This window comes from Candoia aspera, chromosome 1 (assembly GCF_035149785.1).
Source record: "Candoia aspera isolate rCanAsp1 chromosome 1, rCanAsp1.hap2, whole genome shotgun sequence".
Taxonomy (NCBI): domain Eukaryota; kingdom Metazoa; phylum Chordata; class Lepidosauria; order Squamata; family Boidae; genus Candoia; species Candoia aspera.
Window position 1 is genome coordinate 242,758,649 of NC_086153.1, and position 27,527 is coordinate 242,786,175.

At 39.0% G+C, this 27,527-nt stretch overlaps 1 protein-coding gene across 1 annotated transcript in view; it reads left to right on the forward strand.

The window, feature by feature from the left end:
* KCNQ1 (potassium voltage-gated channel subfamily Q member 1) overlaps positions 1 to 27,527 on the forward strand; it is a 375,374-nt gene that overhangs the window by 55,618 nt on the left and 292,229 nt on the right. Inside the window, exon 2 of the mRNA XM_063289351.1 lies at positions 9,424 to 9,514. Coding sequence (XP_063145421.1) covers positions 9,424 to 9,514 — 91 coding nt within the window. The remainder of the gene's footprint in view (positions 1 to 9,423; positions 9,515 to 27,527) is intronic.

The following is a 27,527-nucleotide window of genomic DNA, read 5'->3' on the forward strand; positions in this document are numbered from 1 at the left end:
GGTGAAACTCTCCGTAGGTCAGCAATGGAGTTAGACAAAGCTGTGCATTTCTTCCTTATTTAATTAACCTATATGATGAATTTAAATTGAAATGGGCTGGATTGGAAGATGAGCATGGTTTTAAAACTGGAGGAAGAAACATCAATAACCTGTGCTGATGTCACTACTCTGATAGCAAAAAATACAAATGATATGCAAACTGCAATAAAGACAAGGAACACAGTGAAATAAAATGGGACAACTATTCATTAAAAAGAAGACCAAACTAAGGACAACAGTACAAAAAACAGCCTTGGAGGTGACAATAAAGATATTAAAATGGTGAATAGCTTCTGCCCTTTAGGATCAATTCAATTCAATTGATTTTATTACGGTCACTGACCAGTACAAGATACAATTCTATAAAAATATGCACATTAGCCATAAAATATGAGCCATCTAAATTAAAATAATTTTAAATTTGAGTTTACAAGTTCCAGTTAGGTGTTAAAATACGTTTGGATCACAATGTAAGTGAGCCCCTTAATCAAGTTTAAAAACAATCTTATTAATTTGCATTATCATGACTAATATTCTATCAGGTATAAGTGTCTATAAAATATATATATAGAATATTAAAAGGAGTGATAAAAAGAGTAAAATGTCATATATAAAGTGTGTTATATAGACCACAAAGTTATTACAAGGGATACATTACTACATTTTTCCAATCATAATCTGATGTATCTTCATAGCAGCTGCGCAGAATCTGGCTACTTGCACCGTGACAGTTGGATATTCATCTATAAGTAACATTTGCATACAATCTATATCTTTCCATCTAGGGCATTTACTAATCAAAGGTAATATCAGTTTACTCCTGAGCTCTTTATAAAAAGGACAATGGAGAAGCACATGGTCTGTAGTTTCTATCTCTCCATTGTTACAAGGGCACCGCCTTGCAGTATTGGGATTTTTTTGTATCTGCCTTCCAAGACTGCAGAAGGGAGTGCATGGCTTCGAGCTAGGGAGAAAGCTTTCCGCTGGCTAGGAATTTCAAGTTGAGAAAGGTAGTTAGCGGTATTGACAATATATTTATTATGCTCTGAAGATAGGAAATGAGGGGCCTTCTGTAAGTCCATTTGTCTCTCTATATCCTTTATCCTTTGCTTCAGGGTCAATTTTGCCTGTTCGTAATCCATCCTAAGAATTGAATCTGTAGAAAATCCTAGCTTTGTGAGGCTAAATTCAATGTCCTTTAACCAAGAGGATTGGAAGTAATCTTGAAAAATGAGTGGTGCTAAACCTTGGGGATAATGCTTGAGTTTTAGCCAAAGGTTCAGGGAGGCTAGACGCACTCTTGCCTCGACTTTTATCATGCCAACTTCCAATCGAAGTTGAGCGTTTGTCACACATTTGGGCATTTAGAGTACTGCTCTAATAAATTTGGACTGCACTCTTTCCAGAGGTGTAATGCTTAAAGTCGGAGCACCAACGCAGGACCCGTAAAGGAGCTGGGCTAATGACTTCACCTGGAAGAGCTTAAGAGCTGCTGGAATATAGTGCCCGCCTTTGCTTCGGAAAAACTTTAGAATGGCATTGGCTGATTTTTGTCCAGAATCAGCTGCATACTCAAAGTGAGGTTTCCTAGATCCAGTGCTATGCACAACTACCCCTAGGTATTTGAAGCTTGTCACTTGCTCTATTCTGTGCCCATTTATATGCCAGGAGTGAAGTTTCGGCCTTTTAGCGAAGGTCATTATCTTTGTTTTCTGATAATTTATTTCTAACTGATTATTAATACAATATTGGGCCAAGGATGTCAAAGCTCTCTTGAGACCTATAGGAGTCCTGGAGAGTATGACCGCATCGTCTGCATACAGCAGCAGGGCAATACTTCGGTCCCCTAATTTAGGAGGATGAAAGTCTGGGTGACCTAGGCATCTTACCATATCATTAATGTAGAAGTTAAAAAGTAGGGGAGCCAAAATGCAACCCTGTTTCACCCCCTTTTGTACTTTAATCGGCTTGGACAGTGACCCAGATCTACTGCACCTGACCTTCAAGGCCGTATCTGAGTGTAGGGCACGTATTAGGTAGAGAAGCCTGCTATCTATTGAGGCAGCTTCCAACTTCTCCCACAGCTTAGGCCTAGATATAGAATCAAAAGCTGCCTTTAAGTCTATGTAAGCAGCATACAATGATGTTATCTTGTTGGAACAATATTTTTCAATCAAGTGTTGAAGAATCAGGCATTGTTCAATAGTTCCTCTGCCCTCTCTAAAGCCAGCCTGTTCGTCCACTATAAGATTTCTCTGGTCCAGCCAGTCTTTGAGTTTTCCTTGCAAATGTCTAGCATATAGCTTACTAATTATATTCAGTAGACTAATAGGTCGGTAATTGGCAGGATCATTTATCTTCATTCCCTCCATTCCCAGAGCCTTCCCTTTTCTAAGTTGTCCAATAAGAAATTTGATTTCAGCCACTGAGACTGGGGGCCACTCGATTAGACCTTCATTCATTTGTGTCAACATCGCATTGTTAGGATCCTCATACATTTTCTGGAAATGGTATTCCCACACCTCTGGTGAAATGTGAGAGTCTAGAATAGTAGATGATCTGACAGTCTGATTGGATAATAGTTGCCAAAAAAGAGAGGTGTTCTTCAGTTTGGCAGCTTCAATAAGACGTTTCCACGTGGTTTTCATATCCTGCTTCTTCTTATCAGCCACCAATCTCTTATACTGTTTTTTGCTAGCAAGGAGGTGTTCAAGAGATTTTGTATTTGCATTGTTAATAGACTCTGTCTCGGATTTATATAAGTGATAAGCTGCAGTGAGGGCTTTCTTAGCTTCAACACATTCTTTGTCGAACCATGTCTTAGAGAAAGTCACAACCTTTTTGCTGTCAGGGTTAGTAATGCGAGTCAATACCGGTTGTAATTTTTGTATTAAATTTTTATACAAAATCAATGGGTCTTGTGAGGTATTGGGAGACATAAACGATGATCGAATTGTTTGTAAATCATCCTCTGCCAATGTCTTCCTCACCCTTTAATCAAGTTGTAAGGTCCATCTGGCATGACAACTTACTTGTCCTGCTGGTACAATGACAGGGGTAAAATATGTCTCCGGCTGCAGCTGACTAGTAGGTATCTTCAAATGTAGACTTAAAGGAAGATGGTCATTTTCTAGATGCGGAAGCACCTTAAAGGACTCCACTGAATGTAATGAATTAATAGAGACTAGCATATAATCAATAGTACTTTTCCTAGTTCCAGCCATAAATGTATATTCTCCTGGGTGATCACTTTTCATGGAGCCATTTAGTATGTATAGATTAAACTTGTTTGCAAACTTGGCCAGACAAATCCCAGCATAGTTAGATCTTTTATCTTTGAAGAGGTGTACAAGAGTGGCATCAGGTAAATTAGGAGCATGGGTTGGCGGGTACTGCTGAAATTTGGAGAACAGTGTTTGGTCATCAGGACCTAGCCTGGCATTAAAATCGCCCCCGAGTAGTACCGAGGCACTAGGATATTCCAAAAGGAGGTTATCCACGTACCGCTCTAGATCTGACTACATTGCCTCTATTTCGGCTCTTCTTTGTATTGGCGGGAAATACACATTAATAATTAATAAGGAAATATTTCCCAGATCTAAGAGTATAGCCATAGTTATTTGATTAAGTGGCTGAATGGATTTATGGCCTACTCTCAGAGTGGTAGAAATAAGAATTCCCAGTCCGCCTTTCATCCGCCCTGGCCCTCTGCCAGTGGTTGCCTCCAACTTGTACGAATAATAGCCATTGAATACAAGATCATCAGCTGTCCAAGTTTCCTGAAGCAAAAGGATATCCGTATCTAACAAATGATCTAAATGGTTAAGGCCTTTGTTACGATACCATCCGGTTATATTCCACGAAATAATTTTCAGGGGTTTTATCTTACACTGGTCTGCATACCGTCAGGCCATATGCGTTAATATCCTTGATCTAGACAAACCCTCTTTATGACCCAAGTGGGTCCCATCCATATCCCCATCTTCTAAAGAGCCAAGATCGGAAATTTCTAAGGGTTGCTCATGAACTTGGGCCACTGTAATAATTTTTGCTTTAGTTGTTTCCACTTGCTTCTGTGTGATATTAATACTTGTAGTGAGAGCAAAAGGCTCCTCTATCTCAGATATTACATCTGGATTTTGTAGTTCATGGTTCTCATTGGCAGCTTTCTGCCTACAGCTAGTTTGCTCTCTCTCTTCAGTGCATTCATATTGTTGTCCCAAGTGAGGATTTTCTTCTTGCATTGTTTGAGGTGTTAAATTTAATAGAGGGTTCGCTGTGTGGCAAGTTGCCATTAAAGCTCCTTTTAAGTCATTTAATTTCTTAAGTGTATCAACTTGTCTATTATCTGGTGGAGCACTGGATAAGTTAATTAAGTTCCGTTCTAAAGGAACAGGAGGCAACTGAGTTGTTATCGGGTGGAGAGAATGTTTACTATTACTGTTCCTTGGCATAGTCTCCATTAATGAGGTGTCCTTGAATTTATCTGCAGGAGTATTTCTACTATGAGTTGAATTTATAACACTCTCTTGACTATGCTGAATTATAAGGGGACTAACTTCATCTGAATGAAGAACTTGAATTGGGAATATTGAGAAAGTATTCAAAAGTATTTCATTTTTAGAAGCATACTTGGTATCACAGAAAGACCGAAAGTCAAGAGAATCCGTCTAAAGCTGCCTCTGGCTGGTAGCCAGTCTATCTTTTGTAAATCCACAAATCGTTTCTCACATCGTAGTAACTGACTTAATGATTGCAGTATAGCTCTTTTCGACTCCCATTTGCCTCCATTAATTCTATTAGTTTGTATTTGAAGGGCTATCTTATTGGGTTGTAAGTAACATTTACCCAATACAGGTTTTTTACCCTTTTCATCCATTTCTATACAGATGTTTGTCATTTTCTTATCTTCCCTTTTAGCTCCTAATATAGGGTTAACTTCAGAGGCTGAAACTTCCTTTCCTCCTCAGCCTGACCGAGAGGAGCGGTGCAGGTGCAAGCCCTTAGCTTTATCAGAGGCCTCAGTGTGATTTGCAAGACTCATGCCAAATTCAACCAGGGAGTCTCTTAAAGAATCAACTTGAGTTTTGATCGTAGTCAGTAAATCAAAGATTGAGAGAACTGTCTGTGCCGTCAGTAGACTGTGTCTGGTTATAAATTCCAATGAGTTCTGGACTTCCAAGCTTTTATGATCAAGGAGTCCTTCCTTATTTAATTGTTTAGCAGCTGTGCAGACAGCAACAGCCTCTGGGGAAGAAGCATTTTCTATCAATGATGAAGAAAACTCCAACAATTGTTGACTCTCTATCTCAGCCTATAAATCCCACTCCAAATAATCCTTTCTATTCAATAAATAAGTTGGGGAATCATAGTTTACTGGTGAGGTTCACTTACTTGTAACAAATCTGTCCACCTTCTGTTATTTCAGCGGTTTAGAAGAGGGTTGGGTTGCCGAGGGAGTCCTTTGTCTCTTCCTCCTTTTCCCCATATCAAGAGATAAGTGGTATAAGTCAAATATAAATAGCAAGGGAGGCTCCATAGTAGGATAAAAAACTATCTGAAGTTGAATGGTGAGTTTAAAATGTGATAAAATAGAAATAAAAGGAACTTGTTAGAGGAGCTCATTACAAGATGTTGCAAGTGGGAGCCATTCAGCCAGGAGTCCTCGACCACCTCCAGCCCCCGACTGAGTTAAAGCTGCTTTCCCATCATAAAAATATGCCTCAGAGAGAGAGATGGATTCCCTTTAGGATCATCTATCAGTAGTAAAGAAACCAACTGCCAAGAAATATGCTGCAGACTAGCACTTGGTAGGGTAGCAAGGAAGGTCTTAGAAAAGATATTTATATACTTACAAAGATCAGAATTGTGCAGATGATTTCCTGTGATGCTCTATGGAAGTGAAAGTTAGATTTTGAAGAAGCAAGAGTATTAATGCTTTTGAACTGTGATGTTGGGAAAACTCCTGGGAATATCATGGATAGCCAAAAAAACAAAACAAACAAAAAACCACACACCACCAAACAGCAAGAAAAAAATCAACCCAGGGACACAAGTGACCAGCTTCAAATTATCATATTTTGGACACATTACTGTATGTGAAGACTTAACTCCCTAGCTTCCCATAATGTTGGAAAAGGTGGAAGGAAAGAGAAACAGAAGAAATCAGCAGCAAAGTGGATGAACACAATTTTAGTGGCGATGGGTGCAAGGTTGAGAGACTTGAAAGACCAGATTGGAGAAAATCTAGCTGAATGGTTGCTAGAGGGTCGACACAAACTTGATGTGACATAATCAGTGCTAAGAAGATGCATGAAATATAAAAGACTTTCATTAAATTCTCAAGCTGCAGTCAAGTGCAAAAAAATGACTGGCACTAATACCAGGAAACCCAATATTCATTATTTTTATCTCTTCTACGTCAAGTAGTTGCCCTCTTTTATTATATTAAAATGTCATGTAATGTCCTTTTCTATTCATAAGAAATTGAATAGATTTTTCTGGAACTGTGGTTTCCTGGTGATACAAGAATAGCTAGAAAATCATACTAAATACAAGCCTCTTCTGCCTAATATTTTCAATTCCATTTTTTCATTTGGTGTTCTATGGCTCTTACTCATCAGATGAAAAGATTCAGGATAATTTTCGAGTGGTATAAATTACATCTTTTAGAAATATGTTTAACGTTGTGATGGAATCAGCCATTTTAATTTACAATAGTGGAAGCTAAAAATGTAGCTAGTCATTTAAAATAATCAGATGTTCATTCCTTTTCTCTCTCCCTGTTCATTCCACATCTGTGACCAGACTGATGATAATGATAGAAATTACTGGTAATCAGGTGTACCAAAGCCATTTTAAAAAAGGATCTGGACTCTCTTTCTGGAGAAAAAACCTTTTTTGCATTTTTGTATTATATAATTATAGATAGTGTTTTCATTCCTGTAGACCAGATGACCAGATATATTTCATCTGTTGTTTCTGTTTCTCTCATACCCTTTTTATAATTGATAAAGGAATGTCATGAGTTTTGATGTACTGCCATCTGGTGGTTAGATTTACTGCTTAATTCAAAATAACTATCAATGGCTACCTTGACAGTTGACCTTGGCTTCCAACAAGGTCTTAGCACAGTTTTTTGAGCAGCAACTACCAGCTTCAGACATCTAGTTTTACTAGAATATAAAATCCATTCTTCCCACTTTTCTATAATATTTATGACTCATTAAAAAGTTTAGTACTGTAACATGGATGGCTATGGGCACTTAAAAAAACCCAGTTTTAGAAATCCTTACAATTGTATATACTGAAATGGAGCTTCTTTTCCACAACTGTTTGTACAAGACTTTGTATAAGAGTTCAAGCAGTGTTGTTCACGCAGGACACTTTCACAAACACTTTACAAGAACATCTCTAACGTATTTTTCTTTTTCTTACAGAAGATTAAAGAATGAGAATAAAAGGGTCTGGCCATAAATAGAAGTATCCAGCTGGGTTCTTTTTTGTAATATATCTGGAAATGTAAAGTCAGTAATTGTAGCACCAGTGTGATACAGGGCTAACAGAGAAGTTAACAGAGGAGACCCAGGCTGCGATTTACTTTTAGCATAGAAATTCAGTAGGTCACGCTAAGGCAATCTCTCTTTTTCTCTGCCGACACTACCCCGCAAGATTATTGTTAAGGGGGGAAAAATGGAGGAGGGAGTAGTATGTATGCTGCCTTGAGTCCCTGGAGGAAAGGCAGAATACAAATCTATCAAATCAATAACTGCGTATATAGAATAAAATGTAATTCTCAGATGGCTGATTTCCCAGGTTTTTCTGTCAGTAACTGTTTCCTTGAGTTCTCGTGTCACCAGTTATATTATTTATTTATGAGACTTCTATGGTTCTTCAATCCTGACTGTCTTTAAATGGTTTATAGTAAAAAAAAATGCAGTGTAGCAATATGTTATACAATAACATTAAATGCTACAAAATAAAATAAAAAATAAAAAATACAATTCTGTTGTGCTATATTTCACTCAGAACACCCAAACTGGTGTCTCTGAAGGCCTTCTGAAACAACCAGGTCTCACCAAGTTGTCAGAAGAATGTGAGGGAAGGGGCCCATCTCATTTCTGGACACAAGCTATTCCAGTGGAGGGAAGCCTTCATGGAGAATGTTATACTGTTAAATGGTATGCTGTCAGAATATGGCTGTTGTGAATTTCAAATTACTAGCTTCCGTGGGTTCCTGGTGCACATGTGCATCCTGTTTGTGTATCTTCTTTTACTTTTCTTACAAAGGATAAAGATACTGTGAATTTCAGGAATTCCAGTTCAGAGTTGAAAAATGGCATTTGCTTAAGCGTACCGTGTATCTTCCAGCATAGTAAGAGCAGAAGGGAGGGAGGCAGAATTAGAGTATAATGGACAAAGTCAGTGTGGCACACTATAGCATCTTCTAGCAAATTCTCAGCAGATCTGAGATCAGGATATTTCACAGGTTGGGAAATAGCATCTGACATGCTGTAGCAGATGGAGAATTGTAACAATTCCCGATCTGTGCAGTTAGATTGAAGGTGCAGTCCTACTTGGCCTTTAAAAGTTCATCAAAATGAACTCTGTCTGTGGGCTTGTGTATACATGCATGTGCAAAGAACTGTATTTATGAAAATACAGTAATAATGTATATAATCACTTCTTATTTTAATTATATACTTTGCCTCTGGCAGATTCTTGTAATGGTTTTGCAACAAGTCATATAAGATCCTTACCTTGCCCCCACCCCTTCAAATTTAGTAGAAATCAATGTTTTTCTTCTTGGGCAGCTTGCTTGGAACAGACGATTAGAATGGAAAGTTCTAAATTCTGCTCTGATGTCATTTCTGGTCTTATTTGTACAACTTCAACTTCCGTCAACACTTTTTGGGTGGGAAAATGTCATTTTTGTTAAAACAAGTACATGCACTCAACCTTGGCAGCTGAATTGATAAGGGGAATTCCACACACTAAGTATGTATTTATGCAAGTAGTTTGTTGTACAGGTACATATATACATGAATATTTAGCTCCTTGCAAGCATTGTTTATACCTCTATTAACTTCACATATCTATGGAGAAGATGAATTGTATTGGCTTATAATACCTTGTCCAAAGTCTTTGTTGTCCAATAAAAAATAGGCTAAAAATTAGACGACTAAGCCCCTTCACACTCCCTTACCCCACCTTCTGCTGAGTGAGAACAACCTTTTTTCTCTCCATTGCACCTTATTACACTATTGAAGGATGGGAATTTTTATTTATTTTTTAATTTATTGTTTCTTTTCTTAAAAACAAAACAAAAAAAAACTTGACTAAATGTTTAGTGATTTTAATTTTTGTTCTTTTCTTCCCCCCCAGTTTCCTCATAGTGCTGATCTGCCTTATATTCAGTGTGCTTTCCACGATTGATCAATATGCAACTCTGGCCACAGGGACATTATTTTGGATGGTATGCCTATGGATATTTGCTTAAGCAATATATAATTTGCATGTATTTTGGGGAGAGTTAAAATTGAGATATAGATATGTATTTATATGAATGTATATATTTGGTAATGTTATTTGGATGTATTCTGATCTGCTAAAATGCCCAAACACTGTAATATGAAGGGTAATCAGAAACTTATCAGTACACATTTTACAACACTTTCATCTTTCTTTCCTTACTGATTTGTATCTGTATGAGAGAAGAATGAGAAATGTTGGGATAACATGGAAGGAAGAAGTAGGTTTGTGCAAAACCTGTAGCTCCAGGAATGGAATGTTCTGTAGATGTTCAAATTGTTTTCTTTATACTCTGGATTATGTTAATTTGGCTATTCCAAGGGTGGTCCAATGGTTTTCAAAAAGTTAATCCTCCAAACCATAAGCATTTTGTGATGTTTCTAACATGGTGTTCCAGGTAAAAGAGTTACATTTTGGGGACCACATCCAGAACACACCAGCTGCAATTTGGAGGATTAACTTGCAGAATATTGTTCGACCTTACCTGTATTGGTATGGTCCAGAGGAAAAGCATGTTTCAGAGAACTCTGTTTCCAAAACAGCAGGTTTTGGACATCCCTATATAGAAGGAAGTGTCCTCTAGATTCCCCTACAAAGTTCCATCAGTTGGGTGGGGTGATTGAACAATAAAATCGTGGATGACAGTTCTCTAGGCAAGACTTAAAAACCAGTCATGTACAGATTTTAAAAACTCTATTAATGTTTTTAAAATTTTTACCCAGGTTAAAAATCTGTGAGAGCTGTCAGTTGAGTTTATAGCAAATAGCTGAGAACCTGAGGGTGCTACATTTGATAATAACCTAACTATTCTGACATTAGAATAAGAATGCAGAGCATGGAAGACCTTTTTTATTACTATGAAAGGCTATGTCTTTGACACTGTCTTAACCCATATAGTTCCAAGATAGGGAATTTCTGGCTATGCTCAGTAAGATCCTGAGCCTTTTTTGCTCCTAAAAGATTTGCTCCAGTGATTACTGTGTTTTTGGGCTCTCCTTTGTCTTGGCTGCCTGTTTGGCATTGGGACCTTGATGTATTCTGTTTATGCTATGCCACTTCAAGCTACTTGATCTGATACAAATGTTCAACTTCTTAATTCAATTAACAAATAACCTTTCAATTTTCAATTGTTCCATTTGCAGCATTTAAGGACAATTTTTTCTGTTGTTGGAAGGTGTTCTTGAAATAATATAAACATATAGAAGGAAGGAGAACCAGTTTGGTGTAGTGGTTAAGGCACCAGGCTAGAAACCGGGAGACTGTTCTAGTCCTGCCTTGGGTACAAAGCCAGCAGGGAGACCCTGGGCCAGTCACTCTCTCTTGGCCTTAAGAAGGAGGCCATGGCAAACCACTTCCAAAATCTTGCCAAGAAAACTGCAGGGACTTGTCCAGGCAGTCTCCAGGAATCAACACTGACTCAAAGTCACAGATAAACAAACAAACAAACAAATAATAAAAGGAAGATGATAAGAGTTTACAGGTTGACTCAGATCTTTAAAATATTTCCTATTTGTTGAAGACTCTGAAAATGTGGCTTTTACTAATGCACTAATGTGCAGATCCTTGAAAAGAGGTGCTTGGCATGGCATGGGATTTTGTATGATGCCCATCTTTTTGCATCAGTAAAGCAGCTGCATCTTTCTCCAGGCTCATGGGGCTGCTTATAAAGATGCATGTGCTTTATTGATTCAAAAAGAGGCAATTTCATATACTCCTCCTATGTGCACCCTCAAAGATCTCTTTTCAAGGATTTGCACAGTCCTATAGTTTTTGTTGCTGTGCATCACTGTTATGCACTGATCCATACCAATCCAATAATGCTAAAAGTCACTTGAATGCTGTATCCAAGTTCAAGAGTGTTCAGTAGATAGGTCCTCTGAGTTCTCCATTGTCAGGATCTGTCAGGTTCATGAAACACATCCTGAGAGTAACATAAGCAGCCCGCCCCAGCTATTATGTTCCTTGTTGGTGTCTCGGTAGAAGTTGCTGGCATTGCATTACCTGACTTAATTTCTTGGGGCAAGCCAGCATTTATATTTCATTTGACTTTGGGCACTTAATCCTGCAGTTGTTTCTTATGTTGGGATTTCCCCATTATATGTGTTTTAATATTTAATGTAGGCAAAACCGTACCCTCCTTTTTCCAGAGAATCAGCTTTCAGAGTTCATGCTCATATGAATAAAAGGCCCAGTTTTTATGTCTTTCAGATGCAGCTCAACATGTTTATAGCAGTTGGTTTTCTTCTTATTTTGTCATTTATTTATAGGGTTATTTTAACACAGATCTGGTAGTGAGTAGTTTCATATAGTGAATGTACAAATACTAATTGGCTTTCATGAACAAAAGACTAATTGAGTTTCAGAGAACAGACCAGCTTTCCTAACCTGGTAATTTCCAGAAACATTGGATTAAAATTTCTAAAGTTAGTGACTGAGACTTGGAATTCTTAGAATTCTAGAATTCCTGCACAACTTGGCATTACATTAAAGAGAAAACAGTATTTCAACACTGAGGCTGGTGGAATTGAATGATGAAATGAGTTTGGGCTATGGTTTTTGGTAAGGATTTATTGGGATATAAGAATAAAAAAGTTAGGAAAATAAGGCCATGGAGAGTTTCAAAGATAATGATACATTATGGTGCTCATGGAAGGGTATAGCTAGTGCCATTAAGTTAGCAAAGACTTGAGCTCAGATGCTGACAATTACATGGAAATGTCTACAGTATTAGTTTCCTTGGCAGCAATATGAACGTGACTTGCCATTGCCTTGTGGAATTTTTCTTTTGGTCATCCCAAACTTAATAAGAGACCTGGGATTGCCTGGGAGCCTCCAAGTATTCATCAGGTCTGATCCTGCTTAGCTTCTTAAGATCAGCCAAGGTTGGATAGTTTAAGTTAATTAAGTTTTATGATAAATCCAATGTCATATGAATGGATTTCTGCCTATTATGACAGGACTTTATCATTTTGTTCTCCCCTGTGCAGCTTTCTCCTCACTTAAGAGTTTTGGTGTCCTCCACTGGTAGACACCAACTAGAAGTCAGAAGACACGATGAGAACTCCTTAATCTCACAGCACATGGACAGACTCAACCATAGTTTCAACTGGTAAACTGTGAGCATCCTAAACCAAGCCAAATCCAAAAACGCTAGAGAATTCCTGGAAGCCTGGCACTCAGACAAAGCAGCCATCAGCAGGCACATAGAGGTAAACAACATTTACATACCATTCAAAAAGGACAATAGAAAAGCCAAAAGACCAGTACACCTGCTTGCCAGCAATCAACACCCAGAGATGCAAAAATCAACACTAGGATTAACACCAGATGAACCATCAAACAGCACAATACACCCTAATCAAGGACTATTAACTCAGGCAATCAACCAAGCAGCAAACAACAGCCCTATCAAAGAACTCCCAAGGAGAGAACAACACCCCTACCAACACAAGCAGGGCAATCCACAGTATATAAACAGAGCGCCTTGTTGTTTTCTTGCAGATGTGTCATTGCCAGACTAGGCAACATCTTCAGTGCAAAGAGAGAGTGGGCCTTGCTCTCAGTTTATATACTGTGGTTTATCCAGCTTGTGTTGGTGGAGGTGTTGTTCTCTTCTTGGGAGTTCCTTGATTGGGCTGTTGTTTGCTGCTTGGTTGATTGACTGAGTTGATAGTTCCTTGATTAGGGTATTGTGTACTGTTTGATTGTTCCTCTGGTATTAATCCTGGTGTTAATCTTTGCATATCTGGGTGTTGATTGCTGGCGAGGAGGTGTTCTGGTCTTTTGGCTTTTCTATTGTCTCTTCTGAATGGTATGCAAATGTTGTTTACCTCTATGTGCCTGCTGATGGCTGCTTTGTCTGAGTGCCAGGCTTCCAGGAATTCTCTGACGTTTGGGGATTTGGCTTGGTTTAGGATGCTCACAGTTTCCCAGTTGAAACTATGGTTGAATCTGTCCATGTGTTGTGAGATTAAGGAGTTCTCATCATGTCTTCTGACTGCTAGTTGGTGTTTGTGGATGTGCTCTGCTAGTCCTCTGCCTGTCTGTCCTACACAGTGGCTGTTGCAGTCCTTGCACTGTATGTTGTAGATAACTCCTGTTTTTCCTTCTTGGGCTACTGGGTCTTTTGGGTTATTTAATATGTTTTGAAGAGTTTTAGTTGGTTTATGTGCTATGGTGATGCCATGTGGTTGTAACAGTCTGTTGGTGGTTTCTGAGATGTTTCTGATGTATGGCAGTGTTATCCTTTTCATAGCTTCTGTTGGTTGGGTAGTAGTGGGTTGAGTGGTGAGGCACTTTTTGATAAAGTTCAGTGGGTATCCATTTTGATAAAGTTGATGGGTAACCATTTTGCTGGAAGACGCTGTACAGATGATCTGTTTCCTTTTTCTGGTGTTCTGGGTTGCTGCAGTGCGTAACTGCTTGTCTGAATAATGTTCTTACACAGCTCCTCTTGTGGGAGGTTGGGTTGTTACTTTGGTAATGGAGCACTTGGTTGATGTGGGTAGCTTTCCTGTAGACTTCTGTTTCTAACTTGCCATCATTTCCTCTGGTGATGAGGATGTCCAAGAAGGGACCAAGAATGGACCAAGACGGGACCAAGAATGAGGATGTCCAAGGATTTTAATAATCCCAATCTTAATAAACCCAAAAAACAAAGACAAGTCAAAACAGTAATTCCATATCTTTAAAAGGGAATGACATCAGTTGGATCCTTAAAGCAAACCAGATAAACATTCCTTAACCCTAATACAACAGTTTTAATAATTTTAATCTTAATAAACCCAAAACACAAAGCCAGTTCAAAACAGTAAATCCAAATCTTTAAAGGCAAATAGAATCAATCAGATCCTTAAAGCAAACCAGATGAACAGTCTTCACCCTTATCCCACTTCAAAATAAACCAAAGCAGTTACTTATCCCCACAATGTGCACAGAGCTCTCCTCTTGAAAGAATCAAATAACCCAACTTCCCCCCTCAAAGATTCCAGGTTCTAATCGAAGCGAATATTTGTAGCTCAGGGTTGAACTGTGGAGTCCTTGGTGCTCTCTGAGCCTTGTTGTTGCCAGAAAACAACAAGGCTCAGAGAGCATCAAGGACTCCACATTCCAGGTTCTTTTCAGGGCATCCCACCAGGAGATCGATTTTACTATATGCTTGCAGATCACTCTCTCCCTTAGATTTCTCCAACTCCATTATCCAATCCTTATCCAGCATCTCGATAAAAATCCCAATCTCAGTCTTAAAAAAAACCTTTCTATCGCTCTTAAATTCCTCAATTTCATCCACCACATCCCCGCCACATCCCCAACCTGATGCCACATTTTAGGTCTCATATTTTCCACAATATTCTGGATATCTTGCATAAAAGCTTGATAGAAGTCAGAAGAAATCTGTTTAACATTCTGGTGAAAGTCAGAAAGAATCTGTTTGAAGTCCTCCATGTCTCACACAGTAGATTATGATGCCCCTTTGGAGCTTAACCAGTGAAAGTCAAAGATATGGAAGAGTTCCAGAGTGTGTTTACCTAAAGTGAGAGTGAGACAGCAGACAGTCCTCAAGGGAAAGTGAAAACAGAAAACAGAAAACCTGAATCAGCTAATTCAATGTGTAGGAAAATGCTAATATCTTCAAATTTAATACAAAAATAGTAACAGGAAGACAATTGTTTATTCTCAATCTTTGGAATTTCCTTTGGAAGGAAAACAAAATCCAAAGCTTAAAATAATATTTTTTTAAAAAAAGTAATCCCCAAAATAACGTTAAGCACCAAGCGAACCAGCTTTTCCTCACTGTAGAAAGCCTCTATTAGGGTAAATATACTTAAAAAAGAATACAAATTGGTGATTTAGTAATGGGGTGGTCGGTCTTAGTGTCCCTTTAAGGCTACAGTGCAGCTTGGAAAGTGATAAAATCCCTGCCTCCCAGCTGTCTCTTACCAGTTGGACACGAAACGCTGTTTGCGACCTTCTGGCTGCAAGCAGCCGTCCAGAGGACAGATGGGGTGATTCCAGGTATTCTCCTTTATCTGGAGAATGTTTCTGGGCTTCAGGAAAACCTGCCTCAGCCTGAAAAAAGTTACTGCCTTGTGAACTCTGCCCGCTGAACCAGCAGGCACAGCCGTTCAGTCCTCCGCTCCCACCTGAAGCCAAAATTGGTGGTAGCTTTTGTTGAGTAAAATATTTTCCTCTGTGAGTTAGAAATATATATTTTGATAATGTGCATGTTTTGTTTTGTTAGACCTGCATAATATTTCTGTCCTCTTGCTACATGACTTTAATATGTATTAAACAAATTGTGGAGAGTAACTATTACGATTACTGGGGAGTTTTTGAGTTTGAGAAGCTTGGAATGAAAATTTCAGTCATGCCTTGGAAAAACAGGGCTGTTTAAACTCAGTGGGAACTGTGATGCAAAGAAAATAATTGAACCATTTTCTCCATCTGTAAAAAATGGAGACCAGTTGCATACATTGTTTACCTTCTGTGCTGGATGCAATCCTGCAGAGACTGTTGATGGGAAGAGATAAATGTATAGAGATGACAGTTCTTGCTACAAAGCTTATAGATATGAGAAAAATTCAAAAGTTAATATGATTTTTTTTAAAAACCTATGAAGTTCAACATTAGAAAGGAAGCCCAGTGACATATTTTGCTGAGGATCTCGGTGGAATTAACAGGAAGACTTGAAGTAAGACTTGAAAGTATGAGAATGACTGTTTATGTTTGTTCCTTAACCTTGAAAATTATGGACTGTAGCATGATCACAAGTATCACTGACCGTAAAAGAAAAAGAAAACAGGATATGCTTTAATGTTGACATTCTTGCATCCTAAACGATAAAGGGAGACATCACAAAATTACCCTAGGATATTATCAATAGAGGATGGGTGAAAAACTTGTTCCTTCTGAGTTTTTCTGTGAATTTGCTAGATTGATGCCTCTTGCACACACAGGAAAATAAGAATATGTGTGTATTCCAATCTATACTTCAAATTTTATAATACAGTTTGCAGCTTTAAAAATGCATACAAAATGTATTTACACAAACAGTACATATAAATAGGAATAGCATGTTCAAACTCTATTATGAAATTGCATGGGGAATGTGTATGTTAGAGAAAATGTGCACGAAGTCCAGTACATATGTAAAGATAAATGCATATAAATGTGAGCGAATTGTCATACTAATTTTTGGAAAGCACGGATATGCCAAGGTGAATGAAACTGAAGTTTGCAGATTTAATCTCTTCTTAAGTCTGAGAGATTTAATGCAAAGCCAATATTTGCTCGCTTTTTGTTCTATAAATGAAATTCTTTTGTGATTAAACAGGAACCAGGTACTTAGCTAGCCATGGAATATGAGCCCACAAATGAATCCAAAACTCTGATTTCTGCTTCCTGATTTTCAAAAGGTCAGCGCTTTAGATGTGGAAAATCCACACTAGCAAATATAGTTTCTTTTGAATTTTAAAGAAGGATATTATTAAAAGCATTTCACATTTTTAACAGTTGAGTACTAATTTAAAAGGCTTCAAATAAAAGCAAAGCCATATTTAAAATAATCAAGAATGTGATGCTAAACAGCTTTGTTTCATAATTATTTTAATGGCAGAAAGAAGAACAGACTCCATCTCACTGATATCAGTGACACTTAATTCAGACTAGACTGTTCTCAAAATTTTGTAGTCAGGATTGGGATGGAGGCAAACATTCACAAGGGGTCCTTTGCAAGGCAAATTAGCATGAGAGCCAGTTTGCTGTAGTGGTTAAGGCACCAGGCTAGAAACCGGGAGACCGTGAGCTTTAGTCCTGCCTTAGGCCCAAAGCCAGCTGGGTGACCTTGGGCCAGTCACACACTCTCGGCCCTAGGAAGGAGGCAATAGCAAACCACTTCTGAAAAACCTTGCCAAGAAAACTGCAGGGACTTATCCAGGCAGTCTCCAAGAATCAGACATGATTGAACAGATTTTTTTTTTTAAAAAAAGCACCCCCTCTTGAAGCATAAACGTGTCTGCATCCTCTCGAAGGCTTGGCTTCTTTGAAGACTTTGCCTAATTGCCTGTGTGCATGCATAGACAACATATATCATGCGGAATCACCAGCAAAGAAAAGCAGATATGAATTCACACACAGGTTCAGACAACCAAGTAAAGTGTTCACAGCAGCCAGGTGAGCCTTCTGGAGAATGTACGGGCTTTAACACTTTGAAAAAGATATTTTGTTTACATCAATGTGGTTTGCAAAGTGTCTCTTTGGAATGCTTTTCACAGCCCTAATTGTGATACTTCATAAAGGGTGACATTTATTAATATGCGTTTATTGCCCTGAGATTGACAATAGGGTTCAGAATTAATTTCATACCACTAGGTGGAGGTGTGAGCGGGATTTTAGCTGGCAATTATTCAGGCTACACAAGTGAAGACTGCGCCTGGATTGTCATGTACAAGGGTTATGATTGTACGTTTGGCACATTTAAAATATTGGTGGAAGAGACTTTTGGCCATGACCCACAAAGAGAATGAGGCATATTTATGTAAAAATTGTTTTTGAAAGTTCAATATTTAAACTGTGGAAAAAATAAGTTCAGAGAGGTATTCTCCCCATGAGACTATATTTTTCTTTTATTTTTATAAGCAAATGTTTTTGTGGTGCCAAGACACAGCAGAATGTTGTTATCTCAGCATGCTCTAAGAAAATCCAAGCACATGATCCAAGTGGATTAAACATTCTTCTGAATAGAAGGATGTTTAGTGTGCCTGAAAAAGCTATTTTCTTGCAGGAACCTCATTTTGTTGTCAGATTTGGTCTTAGAACTCTAAGGGTGCATTATTGTAGAGAATATATAATGTATGTTAAACATTGCTGGTGTTAGATCACTTTTCCTTCTGAAGCCTTAATTCTTGCTTATACTGGACTGCAAAAAAATAGTTAACGTTGGTCTTGAAAGGTATGCAACTTTCTGCATTTCTCCTTTTCACTACTGCTTTCATTACACTATTATCATTTTAGTCAAGATGGCTGCTTTCACTGTTGTTAAAGAGAAGCTAGGACAGAGTCAATTTCAAAGCATGCTTTAAGAGACCTTCCTTCCCATGGTGAGAGCCAGTTTGATCTAGCAGTTAAGGGTCTGGTCTAGAAACCAGGAGTCTGTGAGTTCTAGTCCTGCCTTGGGCATGAAAGCCGGCTGGGTGACCTTGGGCCAGACACTTTCTCTCAGCCCAACTTGGTACAATGTAGACTAGCCTCCTTGTGGTGCACCCTGGGCAACGTGACTTGTCACGGCTAAATAGTCTACACATCTGGCTGCTGGACCTCACAAGGACTTCCCAGCAAGAAAAAAAAGCATGAACACTGAACTGCTATGCCATACGATAAAAAAAACAAAAAAGCCATGGTGCAAAATGGATGCTTTGGAAGTTATTGGAATCTTTAACTTGTTTCTGCTGACTTGCAAAATATGTGGGCAGAGTTTGTCTCTATTTACCAGTGGATGAGGTGATAGTAGCATTATAATATAACTTCCTATCTAAAATTATAAATTCTGCTATTTATCATTTTTTAAAATAAAATAGGTTTCTAGTTTATTATATAAAGAGAACTGGTATGGTAGGCGATAAGGAGTTGGACTGCCACCAGGAGACCCAGGTTCAAGTCCACCCTCAGCCATGGGACCTCACCAAGTGACTCTGGGCCAGTCACTCTCTCTCAGTCCAACCCACCTCACCAGGGTTGTTGTTGGGAACAATGGGAGGAAGGAGTACTGTGTGTGCTTCCTTGATCCTGATTAAAAGCAAGAGAGAGCCAGTTTGTTCTAGTGGTTAAGGTGCTGGGCTAGAAACCAGGAGACTGTGAGTTCTAGTCCCGCCTTAGGCATGAAAGCTGGCTGGGTGACCTTGGGCCAGTCACTCTCTCTCAGCTCAACTCACCTCCCAGGGTTGCTGTTTTGGGGAAAATAGGAGGAGGAAGGAGTATGAGGTATGTTCGCCACCTTGAGTTATTTATAAAAACAATAAAGGCAGGATAAAAATATAATAAATAAATATAAATCTAATACATTGATTGATTGATCTGATTTTGATCTAATGTTCTTTTGTAGACTGCTTCCATCAGTTTAGTTCCAACAGTACATTCTTTACAAGTTACTGTCCTGCCCTGAGCTGAGTTTGGGAGTGTCAGAAGCAAAGTTATACAGTAATTCCAAAACAAGATTATTCAAAGTGTCACAGGGAAGAGTAGTCAGTAAATCAGTCCAGGAGTCAAAAGCCAAACCAGTCTGAGTCATAAGAAAGGTTCTAGACAGCACAGACAAGAGAAAAAAGATCAGGGTCCAGGGGTGAAGGATCAGTATAATCAGGCAGTCAAGATTCAAGGCAGAAGGGTAACTGACATCAGTAGCAGACAAGACAGGATGGTAACTGGTTGCAGAGGCTGATAAACTCCTAGCAATGAGCTACATTCAAGGAGCCAACTTTACACTAGAAGTGGTAGCTATACTGTTTTATGAAACTTGGCCTGGCTACAAGGCCTTTCAGCCCTTCTTTTCCAGGTGTTCTTCCATGCAAGCAAACCCTTTGGTGTCTTTTGACTTTTTGATATTCAGCTGCTGCTGCCTGCCATTCAAGTGGCCTGGTGGCTTCATGAATCTAGATCAAGGGCCAGGTACAGGGTCCTGGACCAGAACTAGTTCTGATCCATGGTGGTGGTAGGGCTTGACTCAACTGGTGAAGAAGACTTGGTGGGATCACCTATCCATCTTTTTCCTCTGAAGAATCATCTTCAATGAGTTATAAATACTCCTTTATTGAAAATTCTTATTTATGAGAATGAATATGCAAAATGTATAGGTTGTGTGTCTTCAGAGATGGAAGAACCATACAATTTTTTGATATTTTATTTATTTTCAGTGATTTCTGAATTACATAGCTGTGTGCAACACAAATCCAAGCAAAACAAAATATCAACAAATCAAATCCTTAAAATCACAATAGAAGATATCATGAATAGTTGCAATCCCTTCCCTCCCCCAATTAAAATCCATGTAGTTGTTACTCATAGAGCAAGGAGATGTGGAAAAAGTCCACTCTGTTTGACATTACTGGGCAGGTACATGTTATTGGGAAAAGGCAGCCCTGAAGATAACTAGGCCCTGAATCCCACAGGGCTTAGAAGGTGACAAGATGTAATGGTATGTGAGAATGACCTTGGGAGCTGGGAGGAAGAGATGCCACCTAGGGAATGATGAGATAAAAGGGGAAGGAGCCAGCAACAGAGTAATGGACAGAGAAAGCAACTTAGAAAGGATCCGCCCTAACTTGGAAGGCAGTAATAAGGGATGTTGGGAGATTTGTACTTTCAGGCTTGCAAGCTTCTGTTAATGTAGCCTTACAATAAAGTAAAATTAGCTCATCTGGCCATGTTTCCTGTCTGGTTTACTTGGAAGGGATGACATGGGAAGACTGCTGAACCCGGCACCATCCTGTAACAGAGAAGCCTGAAGTTTGAGCTCTCTCCTCCATCATTACCAACTGGAACTATCTCTTTAGGGAAGAGGAGAACTAGTATGTTTATACTCATCATACTTTATGTTTTATCCATAGGTGTTGTACTAGCACTTACCCCCAAATGCTTCTAGCGTAGGAGTTTAATAGTATCTCAAATTTTTCTGTATACTAAACTACAACCCATATATGAGACTGGCAGCTCATTAAATCAACAAGACCTTAAAGTCTCCAAAGATTTGAAGCATCCTACAGGTGTTCATTTCGTCCTAGGGTATCTCACTGATCAAATGATGAACTCTTAGGTGGCACTGGTGAGTTGTTAGGAATATGCAATTACCCAAGATTCATCCTAGATTTGATTCAATAATTCAAATTGATTCTGTGATTTGAAGATTAAATTCAAAGGAATGATTTGATTGAATTAACTTTGAATCAAAACTCCAGGTCAAACCTTGGCACAGCATGATTAGCTTAATCAGAGACGATTAATACTGCACTCTTTTCTCTGCTGCTGCTGCTTAATGTGGTACTTTTTACAATGGGTTAAACTAGGAATGTATATTCTAGAGATAATAAGTTTGTTCTAATTGTGGTTTCTAACCAGCTGGTTGACTAAGTTACATTTATAAGTGCCTCCATTCATTTCCTGAATGTAAAGGTCTTTTTTTGAGGCTCTTAAATAAAGGAACTTTTAAGGCATATTTTTCCCTTGAACAGTAGCATCACAGACATTCTAGATCTGCCTTTCTCAACCTTTTGACCCTGGAGGTACCCTTGGAATATTTTTCAGGCCTCGGGGAACCCCTGCACATTCAGGCTCAAATATAGGCCAGAAGCTACAAATTATTATATTTGCTTCATGTGTAGGCCTGTATATACGCATTAACAGTGTTCTTAAACTAAAAGTAAAGAATGAAATTTACTTCTTTAATGTCAAGTTGCTGAAATTTTTTTAATAAATTGTGATCTCCCAGGGAACCCCTAGTGACCTCTCATGGAACCCTAGGTTCCACAGAACCCTGGTTGAGAAACCCTGCTCTAGATATACCACAAAATCAGGATCAGCTGTGTCGCCTGAACAAGTTCTCTGTATGTCAAATTCTCAAAAGCTTAACCAAAAAGAAAAGCATCTCTCTGCATCTGTCAGCTAACATAGGCAAGAAAGTTGTGCTAGTTTTCTAGGTGGATGTTTTTATTTATTAAAAAAGAGGGGGGGTTCTTCCTGATACAGTTTGCTGTGAGCAAGACTTACTATACATAATTTTTATGAGCATTTTTTGTATACAAAATTTTGTATTCTGCACCATGCCTATTATTTTTGCCATTTCTGCTTAAAACACCTATGGGATGTGGGGAAGGAGAAGGCTGATTTGTGCTTGCATTTATTGAGGTAGAATGCAGATAGAACAAATGCAGAGAGACAAATGCAGAAGTCTCATAGTAGAAATAACCTGTAGAAAAGAAGTATGGAACAGCCTTCCAGGTAAGAATATTGAAGGGAAGAGTGGGTAGATATGGAGAAACAACATAGGTCAAGCAAAACTTTCTGAAAAATCTCAGGAATAGTGAATAGTGAATAGCTGGATTGTCCAGAAAGTATTTAGCCAAACTCATGCAGTGTTGCTGCTGCATTTAAGCTACCAATTAGCAGTGAGAAGGAAAAATGTGCACCCAAAATCTAAAGGGGGCACTGTTGAACTACATAGAGAAGCAAACACAAGAGGGTTGAATTTAAATAGCCGATTGGCAGGCTTGTTGTAAATATTCAAATGTAATGAAACATAGTTTTTCAAAGTCAGCAAGAATTGTGAGGGGGAAAGTGTCAGGATTATTCTCAGTCTCTGATTTTTGGCTTGGAGTTCCTAATTTTATCTGATCTTAGGCTGAGGTCCAGGTATAGGGACATAGAAAAAAAGAAAGACAGCAATTTGTATCTGTATGGAAACCAGTATAAGGAATGTTTATGTGCTTCCTGTAGTGCTGAGCCCCATAATAATATTTCCCTTCAGTGGGGGGAAAAACCTGCCTTAGAATAAGGCAGTCCTACTTGGAAGAATCATGAGCCCCATTCCAGGGTTTAGTATCTGGAGTGCTTACTATATGAACATTCCAGATAATCCCACCCCACAGACCACATCCTGTAGATGCTCACATGTTGACCTGTATGTATGGAGGCTGAATGTGTGATTGCCTGCAGGAGTCAGTCAGGCTGACGTGCTACTGTAGGGCTGGGGGATGAAGTGAGCAATGAGGATTCGGTGTTCCGTAATATTGTGGAGCAACAATGTAATGCAGGACATTGACCTAGGGCCTGGGAGACCCATCTTCCTCTGTGAGCCATGAAGCTCGCTGATTGACCCATGAGCCACTTCCTATTAGATAAAATGGCAGTGGGTGGTTTGTATGCAGTCCTGAATTCCCTGAAAGGAATGTGCAGGATTTGAATAGAATAAGATCAAAGAGTGCTTAAGATTAATCATACACGCATAAAAATAGTCAATAAAAATAGTTAACAATTGTTACTGATACAACTTGCTATTTGCTTTCCAATTTATTTTTGTTATTTGTTAGATTTATGCCCCACCTTTACTTCAGGAGCTCAAAGTGGTGTCCATAGCATTGCCAACTATTTCCCCACAATAATTTCTTTGGGTGGTAGGGTGGGCTAAGGAGTGTGATTGACCAAAGCCATTCAGTGAGCTTCTGTGGCTGACGGTGGGTTAGAATCTGGGACTCCAAGATTCCTTCCCTCCCTCTCTCTCCCACTCCCCTCCTCTCACGCACACATAAATTGGCATTCTCAACTATAAAAGGGCCACCTATCTCTATTACGAAAAACGAAAATCTATTCCCAGTACCAGTACCATTGTGACAAACTCAGCCTTGGAGAGCCTTCCCCAACTTTGGTATTGATTCTCTGAGAATTCCTAGTGTTCATCGTTTGGGGCATTTCCAATATATCTGGAGAATGAATCAGACCATTTAGAAAGCTATATGGGTAGAGAGGATCTGCTGCTGGGAGAAAAATAAAGCATGGTCTTGTAGCTGGAAGGAAACACTTCCAGCTACAGCTAATAAGAAATACATTTCTTACTCTTTAAGATGCTATAAGACTACTTAGTATTTTGGGGGGAGAGTTGTTAGTATTTTTGCAGCAGCAGACTAAACATGGCTACCCCTCTGGAAACACAGCAGTGTTTACAACAGCAGCAGATTTCACATTGTACAAGGCAGCTGTACGAGTGTGTTTACTTTGTGCCAAAATTATTTCAGTATTACCCTTTAGTATCTAATAAGTGGAGGAGAGGAAGACTATTTCAGTTCTTGAGGTGGGGAGAGGAAAGCTAAACACCGGCACACAGCAGAATTGAGCGTTGAAAGGGATTTTTCAATTTATCAGGATTAGCATGTAGCACTTGCAGTGACAGGTGTTTCCTTTATGTCTTGTCCAAAGTCTGGGAAGTAGTTTGTCATTAAGTACTGCATTCAGTGTGTATCTCAATTTCAATGTAACTGGAGGGCCCATGGCTTTGTTAGGTCCTTGTTTTTCCATCTGACCTCAGCCAGCTGGAATCTATTGTCTTTAGCGTAATGTAACAGCTGACATAACATAACGGGTATCAAGCTGAAAAGCCAAAGCAGCGTGGTGAACTGATGAAAACGGGGCAAAAAGGAATGGAGAGATTGGGACGGGAATTACAGCACCCTGACTCAAAAGTGGAGGGCTGATTTCTGTTTTCCCTGGGGGAATTAGCCAGGAAATAAAGAGATGAGCCTGCTGATGTTCTGTTTGCAGTTGATTACATATGATAGACTACCAGGGGCAGGTTTGGGCTTGCCAGCTGTCACTTGCGGTAGCTATTGAATTGCTTGAAGGGGCTCTTGGTGAAGATGGTCTGAAATTGCAGGTGTGGTATAATTGCATAACCACAGTGAATACTGATGGGTAGATTTTAGAAGACACGTGGAATAAATGTAGCAAATGCTTTAGTTTCTAATGTGCAATATGCAAAATCCATCTATTGCTTTTAATTCTAATTTTAATTTTTTTAAAAATAAAGTGGCTTGATTTCTGAAGACATTTTTGTAAGATATCTGTGGGGAGGGTGTAATGCACTTTTAGGTATAGTTAGATTTTATAAGGGAAACAATGTTCCAACTCTGTGTTTCTCTTGTAAATCAAATTTAAGATCTGGGGGGCCTCATGGGGAGAATTGATCAGGGGGTGACTCTCCTTTCTATTAACTTTTTATATAAACGTTCTCTCATCTTATTCCCCACTACTGAGTTCTGCTCTGCTCTACTCAGATCTCAAAACCAGTAAGTCCTTTTTTCCCTATGTTAATCTAATGTACATTTTTGAAAGAGCATGGGATCAGATTTGAAGGTATTTCCAGTTTCAGGTTTTCTAGTGCAGTTGCCCTGACTTTCTCCCACAATTTCATGGAGAATTGGACATTGACATCATCAAGTTGCACAATCTGCATTTTGCTCATGTTTTTCTCATCTATTACCTTACCATTCAGTAAGGAGGGAAACATCAGTATAACAGCACAATATTTTTACAAGTATGAATAGGAAAATACTCCACTGTTTTGCAATAGGAGGACTTTCCTTGAGGAAGATAGAGTTTCCCCCTCCTTTTTCTATGCCCTGCCCCTGCTTGTTGGATTATAGAATAATTCTCTATCTAGCATAGCAAGTGCTGTAATCTGTTTTGTTTTCTGTTGTTTTCTTCTCAACCTTTTGTTGCAAAACATGTAAATGAAAGAACTTGTTGTTTCTTTAAGCAATTTCCCTTGCCATCTCTCTACTACAAAGTTCTCGGCAAATAAATTGCTTCCTGAGCATTCCCTCTCTCTTGAAATGAGCAAGCTTCCTGGACTTCCAGTTTCACTGCAAGTGGCTACTTAACTAGAGGATTCTTGTTTTTCCTTTCCTGTTTTAAATTGTTTAAAATCCGTTGTTTTTCCTTTCCTGTTTTAAATTGGTCAGTTTTAATCTATTGTAACTAAAATATTGGGCAATATTGGGAAAAAGGGGGGTTGAATTAGTCTTTGAATCTAGGAAACACATTCTGTTAAAACAGGAATTTTAACCAATTTGGAAAATGAAGCTGGCAAATTTTCTGTCCATATTATTGACTGGATGGGTTTATGAAATTGATTAGATCAGTTTCTCTGATAAATCTGGTTGTAAGACTGGCTAGGTAAATCAATAGAGCTTTTACCCCAACAATGCAATGTTCTAGTCTTAACATTTGGGAAAAGTTTAAAAATTAAATAGCAGGATTTTTTATTATTTATTTATATAATTTAGAGGCTTCCTGACAAAACCTCTCTGGTAGCTTACACTTTAAAAGCAGGAAGAGTTTTAGAAAATTAAGAAATAGATTATAGACATTCAGATGAGAAAAACCAAGCAAAACAACAAAAAACAATCTCTAGGGGTTCAGCAGCCTATCCTATGCCAAGGAGAGAACACCCATGTTTTTCAAAGACTTTCTTTTTGAGCAGGAGACACCCCCAAGTTGTGCACCAGTCTTGAATGGGGAAGGGAAGTTCTATCCAAGACTAAAGATGGAGACTCTGTGGGAGCAGGGGCCCAAATATCCACAGTGACTCAGTTTTGCTAGGGTTGAGCCTAAGCCTGCTCTTCCCCATCCAGACCACACAGTCTCCAGACACTGGGGCAGAACATTGATATCAACACTTAGATGATTTCGTTCAAGATGTGTAATGAGGTATCATCATAATACTGCTGATACTGGACCCTGAAGGATGGATAACCTCACCCAGCAGTTTCATGTAGATGTTAAAGCAAAGGGGTAAGAGCATTAAGCCCTGAAGTACTCCACAAATGAGGAGCCACAGGGATGAGCTTTCCCCCATCAACATTGACCAGAACTGGCCAATGAGAAAAGAAGAGAATCCCTGTAATACAGTGCTCCCCACTCCCAAATCCCACAGCTAGTCCAGAAAGATACCATGATCAACAGTAACAAAGGCCACTGAGAGATGAAAAAGCACAAGGATAGATCCCCCCCAAGGTCCTGAATAAGTGCAACAAATGCTGTCTCATACTGTATCCTAGCCTGAAACTAGTCCAGATAATATGCTTCCCCCTGGACCCTCTGCAACTGCCGTCCAACCACCTTCTCCTAAAAAAGGTGGTTTTCCTAAAAAAAGGGAAGGCTGGAGACTGGATGATAGTTGTCCAGGATTGTTGGGTCCAGTGATGGCTTCTTGAGATGCAGGTGCACCACTGCCTCTTTCAAGGCCAAATGCACCATCTCCTCTCTTAAAGAAACTGACACCAACTGTAGATCATCTCCTAGGCAGCTTTAACAAGCCAGAAGGGACCTACATCTAATAAACAGGTAGTTGAACTCACGGTTTGAAGGACACCGTCCATTTCATCAGGAGATACAGGCTCAAACTCACTCCAACTGAA